At 32.5% G+C, this 11,597-nt stretch overlaps 1 protein-coding gene across 2 annotated transcripts; it reads right to left on the bottom strand.

The window, feature by feature from the left end:
- Nucleotides 1–147: 147 nt before the first annotated feature.
- On the bottom strand, nt 148–8,811 carry LOC102624502 (sucrose-phosphate synthase 4). Of its 2 annotated transcripts, none has more exons than XM_025098592.2 (14): nt 8,141–8,811; nt 6,924–7,013; nt 5,469–5,695; nt 4,981–5,044; nt 4,592–4,791; nt 4,018–4,495; nt 3,424–3,555; nt 3,144–3,275; nt 2,886–3,062; nt 2,429–2,563; nt 2,261–2,323; nt 952–1,794; nt 735–862; nt 148–614 (listed from the first exon to the last, which is right to left on the bottom strand). In XM_025098592.2, exons 1-14 carry the CDS (start codon nt 8,348–8,350, stop codon nt 338–340), a joined length of 3,156 nt encoding a protein of 1,051 aa, XP_024954360.2. In that variant the 5' UTR covers nt 8,351–8,811; the 3' UTR covers nt 148–337. The 2 variants fall into 2 exon arrangements, with proteins under 2 accessions (XP_024954360.2, XP_006478341.2); XM_006478278.4 differs by having other exon boundaries at nt 2,510–2,563; nt 8,141–8,807.
- Between the last annotated feature and the right edge of the window lie 2,786 nt (nt 8,812–11,597).

Here is an 11,597-nt window from a genome sequence, read left to right as displayed (position 1 = left end):
ATGTATAATTAATAAAATTGAAAAATTAACAGAATTGATCATAATTGAATAGGCATGCATAGTGGTACATTATGATTACTTAAATGGCGCATGAGTACTTGAGTATATCCATTCGAGTTCCTTTCCCACTAACTTAAAGAATCAGACTGGAAATCAATGCATGTAATTTACCACCCTTGCAAGTTTAAAAGTATATGTTTTATCGTACAATTGGAATTTCTGGGAAGTAGATATGTGTATTCTCCTATATATGGTAATTATATTCTTGCGTTTGCATTATCAATGAAAATATATGCACACGAAATTATTAAAAAGGAAAGGAAATTAAAGGTAGCAGTCACTTGATCTTAATAGCCTTCAAAGCTGCAGACAAATCCAGAGGCTCATAACTTTCCTCTATGTAGGCGATGTTAGGGCTGTCCGGTGGGACTACATCTTCTCTTTTGAAAGCATCTTCACCGTGAAGAAGTTTCTCACTTCCATACATTACGGAACCTCTTAGAATTAGGGTCTTGTGGAGGCCGACCAGCAGGTCTTCATAGTCTGTGTCTCCTTTTTCACCCACAAAAACAACCATTTTCGAAAGATCTATTCCCCACCTTATTGATAGATACCTGCATCACACACACAAGCATTCAATTTTGAGTTGGTTTTAGTTTCCACTTCGCTATAACAGATAAATCTTACTGAATGTTCTGCATGCAAAAATAATTTCTAGTTGAAAGAGGTCAAACCTGAGAGCTTGTATTCTTGATGCAAATAATGGTACCACATTTAACCTTGATCCTGCACGTGTGTAGACAAGGTTGCATCGGAAACCTCGCATCCGAAGCCTTTGACGAATATTGTCTACTTTTCGGGTCTGTCCATTGTAAGTTGTATTCATCATTAGGTTTATTAAAGATTAAATTGCATCTCTATCAAGGTTATACATTGTCATAAGTATCTTACCTCTGCTCCTGGTTTTATGCTATAAGATTGGCATCTGGAACTGCTTGCATCCACAAACCCAACGATGTCATCCTCTGCCCCATCTTCTGCCCTGGCAACCCTTGGGACCACAGACCTCACATTCTCCCCTGGCCATCTGTATTCCACATGAGCTTCATAGTCCCCATCAGCTACCATGTCTCTCCATGGAAAATATAATTCACTTCCACTATTGCAAACAATTGCATCAAAATCCTCAATATTTACTGTGCAACGTCTGATTGCTTCCATAGTCTCTCCTAAACTTGATCCAGTTACTAGTATGAACCCCACCCTGCCCAAGCCTAAACTCAATCCTGCTGCTTTCATCACATTCTTAATTGTTGCTTGAAAGGTCTCTGTGGTATTGCCATCACTATCATAGCAATCAGCAGCTATTACAATTAGCATCTGCCTTCTACCAGGACTGTGAGTGACACTGGCATTTCCATTGAAAGAAGCCTTTTGGGTGATGGCCTCTATGAGGTTTTTCTGTCTTGTTACTGCATCTAGCTCTGCATTAAGCTTGAAGTCTCCTTCCATGGAGAATCTCAAAGAGAAGTCCTCAACATCTCTTAGAGAGTCACTCAACGGTTCTCCAGGAATTGTCATGATCTCGAGATGGGAGTTTGGGTGGCGATTCCTGCTGTGTTCTACATGGGAGAGGTAGTTACGGCAGTGTTCTGGCCATGAAAAACGGTGAATATTCTTGAGGCCATTTTTTCGGCATTCACTCCACATGTTTTTGTCAGCAAGCAGCTTTAGAAGAGCGTCTGCTATGGCATTCTGATCATGTGGATCGACTAGGAGACCATTGTTAAGTGCCTAGTAAAACAGATTCCTCTGTTACAGTTAGTTTGGTAGAATATTATACTAGCAAGTCCAGTATGAAGATTATAATAGACTAGTGGATCCAAAGGGCATGCTGAAATTCTATATAGGAAGAAGTTTAGGCCAGTTAAAAAAACTGACCTACAGACTAGGACATTTTGGGGTTAAAATATAGATGGAATAATACCTTTCATCGGCTAATTTAGTGTATTTAGTGAACATGTTTCTACTTCGAAATTTAACTAGAGTATAGATGGACGGTTAATGTGGGCAAATGCAGTATCATGGATGGTCAAAATTCTATAGAGATTTTAGTGGCTCATATAAGATTTTTCTGCAAGGATTTTGGAAGAATTAAATTACTGAGTTTAGGTGAAATAACTCTAAATTCTGCATAGTTTTCAGCAACGCATGCTTTTTTATACTGACACATGCTTCTACAGAGTGAGAAATTCAGAACCTTCAGAATGTCAACGGGTCCACCATTTTTTGTGGCAACAACTGGTAAACCATATGCAGCTGCCTGCAAAGACATACAGTTGAATGTAATTCAGAATGAATGGAATTGTTAAAACTTTTGGCTTAAATGCTGAATTTTGATGCTTTAGAAGTGCAGTTCTGTAATTACTCTTTTCGAAAGATTCCTAAGACTGCTTAGTGGAAGTTGTTGTCCATGTAAGCTTTCTGAGAATAGAACACTGAATCTTACCTCTATGATCGTGAGACCGAATGGTTCCACAAGGGCCGGATTGATGAAAACCCCCTTCAAGAGACAAAGCCACCATAGAAGTATTACTGTTAGCAGATTTAATGTTGCAGGGAAGAAAAAGGTGTTAATATGTGTCTTTTCTCTAACTTCTAGATAGTAACCAAGCTGATATGTTGTTGATAACTTTATCATCTGAAGTTGTATTGATGGAGACAGCATTATAAGGATTGTAAGACCTAATGTAAGTTGTTGATTGGACCTATGACAATGTACCACAGGTGGAGGCTGTGCCATTTTAGAATAACTTAGATAAATGAATATTATATGAGTAAGCTAATTTAGGTGACCACATGCTCAATTAGTAGATGCAAAATACCTTTGTTTTTGCAGCCAGACGATAGATATCGGGAACGTCGGATTGTTTATGATGCTTAGGATAGGCCACCTGACCATACAAGTCATACTTGTCAATGAGCTTGAGTACTGTTGTAAGAACAACTGAGCTGCTATTAGACATGTCTTCAATGTCATCTCTGTTTCCCAGTATTAGTGTCTGCATCAACAGTGATAAAGAATCAGTCAGCAATTTTGACAATTTTGTTATAGCCCTTTCTGAATTGAGACATCTTTTTACCATGTTAGCTAGTTCTCTGAGGGGCTGGCATTCCCCAAAAGCCTTGAGCAATGTGGTGACATTTTTCTTGGGGTCAGGACGGGACAATGCAAGTATAGTTGGCTTGTGAGGATTTGTGAAAAAGCGCATCACCTGTGATGCAATGTCAGATTAGAGAATGGGATAGGATTCAAGTAATTTCTTTTAATGTACCAGGGCAGTTCATGTCATTTAGGATCATTTATGGAACAAAAATTCGAGAAAGAGAGATCTTAGTTTGTTGAAGAGAAAGATGTTTGACCTCAGACCACATTGGAGGGAGATTCCTTTTGCTTTGAGTTCTATCATTGCCAATTAATGACTTCAGGTCAGTATCACCCCCCATTGTGTCTTGTGTTGTAACATAGCTGAAGTCCATGCCTGGGGGTATAACCTGATTGAATATTTGCATCAATAGCATGTGAGCTCGCATTTCATTATCATAAAATACAAAATCCAGAGCATTGCTTACTAGTGTGGATTATAAACTGTAGATTCTTCCTCTTTTATAAAATGCAGGTATCTGAATCTGAGATTTGATGCCATATGCAAATAACTAGCAGCACGGCTTAGCATAGGTGGGTTCATGGCATCTAGCCGGGTGCCTAAGCCTAAAGGTGACTCTGTTTATCATATCTTAGCAAATTCATTGAAGTGATCTACTTTTGGTTCAGAGGTTGCAATATGCCTGTGGCTTGAAGCTTAGTTGTTGAGAATAATTACTTTATGCTGTAATTTTTTTTTTCTCCATCAGAACAAATCTTTTCTGGCCATAGTTTAGTTTATTTGCTTAAAAACTCAAGTGATTCGTTACTTAAGGCTGAGGAAATTCAAAAGGCTAGGATTTTGATCATACCACCATCCTTGGCATGAATCGTCCGAAGCAGCTCACTCCACGCTGTCTTCGAACCCTAAGCTTCCTCTCCAACTTGAGATCAAACCCGTCATACAAGCCCCATTGCATTTCTATCTCTTGCCTTGTGCTAGTGACCACCATCTCAGAGGCATCCAGTCCCAACTCCTCTGCCTCAATCCTCCTCATTATCTTGTAGGATGCATTTATGTCCTTAGGAAGCCTGCCTTGTTTCAGCAATTGCTCGAACTTATTCCGCCCCAATGAGTGCCCTGTCAGCACCATCGGCACATTCAAGGCACCGGACAGGTGTGCCGCCACCTCTCCGGCATCCGCATAGTGGCCGTGAATCACATATGGCCACGTTGGTTTTCCTCCATTGACTTGTTCACCTATTGCCCTTGCCATGTTGACAATGTGGTTTAGAGCACCGTCAACAAACTCATGAATGTACGGCCAAAGTGACTCTTTCGCTATGTACCTGCACCAAAAACGTTTTTATCTGGATCAGTACAGAGTTTATAACATAAATTCGGATCCTCTCGTTCTCCTAACTCAAAATGAATGAAGCAATTACTTATCGCGTGCGCCACATGGGATGCGGATAATATAGGCACCGCAACTGCCGGTGCCGTCCGACGGGCATGATAACATCTCGTTCGGTTCACCATAGCTAGAATCTACTTCCGGTGAGGCAATTTGTCTTGTAAGAAGATCCACTCGATACACACCCTCTGTGTTGGCTAAGGCTCGGGCAAGTTCAACAACATATTTCACCTGAAAATTGCAACAAAAATGTACTCAAGTATTTGTAATAGAAATATTTTACACCCTCCCACTTAAGACTTTTTTTTTCCCCACTCTCTTTTATCGAGTGTATGAGACTCATCTAGTTTTTAAGTAATGCCCATATTTTTATTTTTGCATTTAGTAAAAAATAAATGGAGTCTGTGTAACATAAACTACCTGACCACCGGTATCAGAATCTCTTCCAATTTCCATATTGTCTCCACGCACCAATCCATGCATGCTACAAGAAAATTTAAACTTGAGAGTGAAGTCTATATTCTAATTATTATAGCAGTTAAGGCAATTTTTTTTTAAAAGAAAAAAAAATTGGTAAGATATTTTGAAATCGTTTGATCCAAAAGCTTTGAGCAAGCAAGCAAACAAGATGAGAATGTAATAAACATTAGTTGGAAGACACATCTAAAGAAGTTTCTTAATGTGGAATGAGCTTTTGTGGATTAAGCACGAGACACAAAATTATACAACTATTTAGATAAATGCTTCCTGTTAGGTCGACTGACACTTTACGGCTTTTAAGGTTTTAGATAAATGATAAAAAATTTATGTGCAAGTTCTGACTTAGGAGGTAACAAATTATTATAAAAATTATTGAAGATAAGTGGTAAACTCAAATGCCAATATTAGTATTAAATGTCTTAAGCTACCTGATCAAGACAATGTAAAGGTTCCTGCTAGACTTATCATCCTCAGACCAAATTTGCATATCGGAATTGATTCTAGGAATTTCCTTGAGAGATTCTGAAGCATTTATTGAATCCCCCTTCTCCTTCTCCCCTTCAGATAGCTCGGAAAGGTCATCGGCGGCATCATTACGACCTTGCTCGCGCTCGAGCCGCCTCTTCGCAAGCCTCTGTGCATCCTCCCATGCAATCTGCGAACATAAATCCAACCATATTTATCTTTGTAATCCAAGGAGTAAACATTTTAATGAATAAATATGGTTGCTCTATTATCGTTTTATTAACGTTTCCACAATGCAGCTTGTAACGATATCATAGTCTTTCTTTAACATGCCAATATTAATGCAACCCTCTGCATATTATTACTTCACATTTATTATACGTATTTAGAAGTACAAAAATGTAAGCAAAATTCAGTAGTGAATGCATTTAATTAATAAATTTTAATCTTTTAACACTTCTCCCTTCATACATAAATTTAGGGGGAAAAAGAATAAGCTTATGCTAGAGATGTCCGTGACTCGTGATACCTCACATCCCTGGTGAGAGTATATATCTCATAATTTTGGTTCTAAAAATCAAACTATAATGAATTGTGTGGATAAAGTAAAAAATTTCGACATTAGGCTAGGTGTTCTAATATATGTATGTGACATTTAATGCACGGCCAAACCCAATTAGGACCCATAAGTCTCTTCTGGGCTTCTATATTGTTTCAAGTTTGACCCGATTTCAATTTTAACACCCTTTTAGATTTAGGTCCTTATCATCAACATATTCAATCGTTCTGGGCTTTTTAAAACTATGCCCAATTCCAATATTTATTGAATTAACTCAATTATCCGGCTTTTATTGTTTGAAAACACAATTATCCGTCTTACAGTTTTAAATTTACAAAGGTATCCCAAAAATTCACCGTTTTAGCACATACCAAATAAATTAAAGATAAAAATACGCAAAAATGTTTTCGGCATATATTAACTTTTTCAAAATATTTTAGTTAAATTTGTTCTAAGCTTCCTCTAGATAAAATTCTTACGTCCACCAATTTCATGTACCAGGGTTCACCGATTGAGTAAATTGATAACTCGGTTTAATTTGTTTTTTTAATGGTACAATTGAATTAAAATTAAAATATACATAGAAAATCAACTTAAAAACACACATTTCTACAAATCAGTTCAGGTTTGGTTTACAAATTTTTAGACGGAGCCAAATTCTACCTGCTCATATCACGAATGTAAAAGACAAAATGCCAAAAGAGCCATATTAGAATTTTTATCCAATTTAAAAATTCTATTTTAGATTAAACATAAATGTATCTTTCATTAGTTAAAAGTTGAAAATAAAAAAAGTGAAGGAGAAAATACGAAAAAAAAAAAGAACTTTAGGTTGAAAATTGGAAGGAAAGTGATATACTTGTTTCTTTTTACGGGCAAGATGCCAAATGCGCCAGCACATATTCTCAAGCCTGTTACTCCTTTCACGAGTATTCCTTGTTGCTATTACCTGCAAAAGAAAACATTCACATTCATTCATGCACCTTCATTCATTACTTCATTCACAAGTTTCTCATTTTCATTTCTCTTTTTCTTTTTCTTTTTTTTCACTAAATTTAAATTTTATAAAATTAAATAAAATCAATTAATGAGGAGATGATCTTAGTTGTGTTAGACATGTTTATAATGCTATTATTGTGGATCACTATGATTGTTCTTTAATGTTAATTTTATATTTAGTTACAAGTCAGTAATTAAATTTAGAAGAATTTCATCAAAATTCCTCGAGGATTGTAAAATTTATCAAATGAATACAAAAGTATTAGAGAGTTATCATTGAGACCCATGTCTGTAATTAATGCTGATAGACACAATTTAATCATGTATATAATCTTCACTTGTTCAACCGATAATCGATTGTAATAATAATAATTTTTTTTGAACTTTTAGTTTCACCAACAAGAAGAAAATAAATTAATTAATATCATGTGGACCCTTAAGAACCAATTGTTGTCAAGGGTCCTATCAAAAGAGATCAGCCAATCTTGTACTTGCAAACACTGCCACACAAAAAAGTATTGGATTTGGGATATATTCTCATTCCCTATTTTTATTTCCTTTTGTTGTTATTTATTATTTTATAATATGACTTTTAATAATTATTATTATTGTTATTGTTTTTAAAGTATGGGATGTGAAACACAAATTATGTTAGTCCCTTGTCTCCTAAAATTTAAATTTAGGTGGCTGATTAAATAAAATTATTTGAAAATCATTTGATTAAATTCTTAGAAATTATAATATAACTTATTCCTTCATTCTTTTTCAATAAAGATTCTTTAACTCTCAACATGATTAGAGATTTTGAATACATACTTACACATACTTTAAGACCAAAAACAAAAAAACAAATGATCACATTTTATAGAAGTAAACTAACTCTCGTATAAACAATCATACAAAAAATTATATAGATAAAAAATTAAATTTAACCGTAATATCACAGCAAAAAAATGTTGGATATGTTTATTACTTTTGCATATAGAAAAATGATTTGTTCTGTTTAACTTCTTATAAATATATATATTATTAAAAAATAACATTAACGAGAGAAAGCTAATTAATTACTATACTAACCTTGACCCAAGTCCTATGGAGATCAGATTCATCAAAGCTATTAATAACTTCTTCAACAAAGTACTTTGTGGGACTAAACAATTGGCCTTCTTTTTGCTTAGTTTCTTCGAACTTGGAAAGCTTGAATTTCCCGTCATTCATTTTTGTTTTGCCACTTCCCGCATCCAATATTGCTTCCAAGTACCCATTTATCCACTCATTTCCGGCCATTTTTCAGCTTCTTTTTACTTTTCTGATTGCTAGAAGATAAGCACTTTCGGGAGAAGTTAAAAGCCAAGATAAAGATTTATTATCGAACTCTTGTTGTATGACTTTTATGTTTGAAGCCTAAAAAACCATTAGAAAGCACAAAACAAAGAAACATCAACATAGATGGAGGAATATGAAAATTTTGAGAGAAGTTTTGAGGTTGATATTTTATTGGAAAAGAGTTTTAAGAAAATATTTCATGCACGAAATAAAATAAAAAAATGGTTTTGAGAGAAAGAGATAGCTAGGTGTGGTTTCCAGAAGCTCTCTGAAACCGAGTTGCAAACAAAGAAGCTAGGCTTTTTATAGGCCATTGGAATAGCTAGAGAAAATTACAGATATTATTTTGAGATTAAAAATCTCATAAAATTTAATTTTTATTTAAAAGATATTCAAAAAGTTGTGAATGGATTTGTTGAATTCGGTGGCATTTGTTCTCTTCTCTCTTTCATTCACTCACTCAAATTCCTTTCACGAAGTATATTACTATAAAATCCATATTCTTTATTTTATTCTCCACTTAAGTTAAAACCCAAGATATATAGCTTTACTTTGAAAACTTATATATATATAGAGAGAGAGAATCCGTGCATATATGATAATATAAATCAAATTTAACTTCACCATTTAATTTTATGTTCATTTTTTTGCTTTTTAAAAAGATTTATGCAAAAGTAGAAGAAAGCTGATGAGGCAGTTCCTTGATTTGTTCACTTTTATTGAGCAATATTCGTTCATAAAAATTTGTTTTGGGGGTTGCGCTCAAGCCTCATAGTTAACCTTTTTTCTTTTTCATTTTTTTCCCTAACAAACTCTGGAAAATCTTTTGAACAGCTGGATCAGTGTACCTGTCATGGATCATATACGGTTTGTTTCCACGATTTGGAATTAGTGTTGGATTAAGTTTTGTGCAGAGCTTTTTTATAATATGGTGATCGGTAGTTATTGAATAGAAAATAATATATAATTAATATTAATCATAGGTATTCATAACATAAGATCTTAAAAAGGTAAGTAGAACTAAGTACAAGATCAAAATTTTTGTTTATCTCTCTCTCTCTCTCTTTTAATTTACAAGTTTTACAAAACTTCTAAAGCAACAGTAATTCAATATATATATGTATGTATGTATGTATGTATGTATGTATGTATGTATGTATGTACTTTTTTAAATGCATTAGAAGCATTCATATATATTCTTTAAAAAATTTCTTTAATTATGATAAGTTTTTAAGCAAAAAAAAGGGAAAATGCCCTTTGCGTTACTAAGATGTGATGTAACCGTCTATTTCATCTTTACTATTTAGATAATAACTCATTTCATCCTTACTTTTTAAACAATAGCCCAAAACACCCTTTCATTAATTTACCGTCAATATACCGTATAATTCATTAAGGCCAAATTAAGATTTTTAAATGAGGATATATAAACTATTTTAAAACACAATTAAAAGAATCTACCTTTCTGTTTAAATTTAAAATTTAAGAATAACATAATGAATAAAAAATAACAATAGAAAATAATATGTAAAATGTATATTTAGGACAAATAAAAAAATATATTTTTATTGGCACTAGAGTATTTTTTTTATTTTTTTACTTGTCATTGACTTTAATATGGTCAATATAAATAAATAAATAAATAATCAATCAATACTGTTATTCTACCAAAAGCAAACACAAACTCTTTCACTTCCTTAATAAAATACACAATAAAGATATAAAAACACAAATTTAAAAGTACCATATAATAAAATACATTGCATACAATGTGCAATTTTTTTTTAATTTTTTAGCTTATTTTTTACCTTGATATAGACAGTGATTCTTGATTGAAACAACAATAACAATAACAACAACAATAGTAATAATAATTACTATTATTATTATATAATAAAAAATTTAATTGACTTCACTAAAAAAATTTAATGAACACAAACACATATATATTTTATTAAGTTATTCTTAAATTTTAAATTTATACAAAAAGTCAGATGTTATTTATTACTGTTGATATTTTTATTTTAAAATGGTTTACATTTATTTAACTAAAAATCCTATTTTACCCTAAATGAATTAGAAAGTAAACTATCTTAAATTCACGGAAATATATTTTAGATTATTGTGTTAAAAATAGAGATGAAATGGATTATTATTTAAAAAATAAAGATAAAATGAGTTATTATTTAAAAAATAAAGATAAAATGAATTATTGTATCAAACCTGAAAAAGACTTTTTTCCCAAATTAAAAAAAGGACATTGTACAATTATGGAAAGAGTAATTAATGACGCATCCATGAGACATTGTCTTATGATAACATCATTATGTATTTTGTTCGCATGATGATGCACTAAAAAAAACTCTGATTAAGTATTCTTTTGTCTTAAGCCTAACAAATGACAAACTTTTCCACAGTCGTTTTTTAAGCTATTTATTACAAGTATAACTGCTGCCCATTGCCATAAAATGCATTTTCTTTCTATTTTTTTGTTACACTATTTTAATTTTGTTTTAGAGTGCATTATTCTTTTTTAAAATTCTTTTCAAATATAAAATACTTTTAAACAGATTCATTTTTACTTTTTAATAGGATATATAATATTATAAACATGAGAGACTTTTTTCCTCTTCTCTTATTTTATTTAGTGGTCACCCAAAGAAAAAAAAATGACCTTCCTATTCAGTTTATCCATGAGCTTTCCCATGTTTCCTATAAAATCATCTTTTATGAAGGCATAAAACTAAAGGTTCAAATTGGTAAAAAATACTCTCAAACTTAATGGGAGGATGCGTGAGAAGCATTATCTTAGGCCTAGGGTTAATCTCATGTGCAAACGTTTGCATGCAAACTTGTAGATAAACTTAAATAGTTTAATATTGTTTTGATAGTAATTCAATATTATATTCTTAAAAATTATATGCAAATGTTTATTTTGTAAAATTAAAATATCTTTATTTTATAAAAAAAATTATAAATATAATCTACACATATATTCAGGGGAAAAAGGACAATTGAAAATCATAAAAAAAAATAATTAGATGACATGATAGAACCTTTTTTTTTGCAATTACACATTCTTCAGCCACATATAATACACACACACACGAACTATTTTAATTTGCTTTTTTACTAAAAATTTTGACATAAATTCACATTAAAAAATTTATGTATAGTTAGTAAATAATATAAAGAAAAAAAAGTCTTT

This window comes from Citrus sinensis, chromosome 3 (genome assembly GCF_022201045.2).
Source record: "Citrus sinensis cultivar Valencia sweet orange chromosome 3, DVS_A1.0, whole genome shotgun sequence".
Classification (NCBI taxonomy): Eukaryota; Viridiplantae; Streptophyta; class Magnoliopsida; order Sapindales; family Rutaceae; genus Citrus; species Citrus sinensis.
Note: the sequence above shows the minus strand (reverse complement) of the source record. Positions and strands in the feature narration are given on the sequence as shown.

Coding starts and splice junctions, on each gene's coding strand:
- LOC102624502 (XM_025098592.2), bottom strand. CDS start 8,350: ATGGCCGGAAATGAGTGGATAAATGGGTACTTGGAAGCAATATTGGAT. Junction 3,276..3,423: donor TCCCTCCAATGTGGTCTGAG/GTCAAACATCTT, acceptor ATTGCATCACAG/GTGATGCGCTTTTTCACAAA. Junction 1,795..2,260: donor GACCCGTTGACATTCTGAAG/GTTCTGAATTTC, acceptor CTGTTTTACTAG/GCACTTAACAATGGTCTCCT.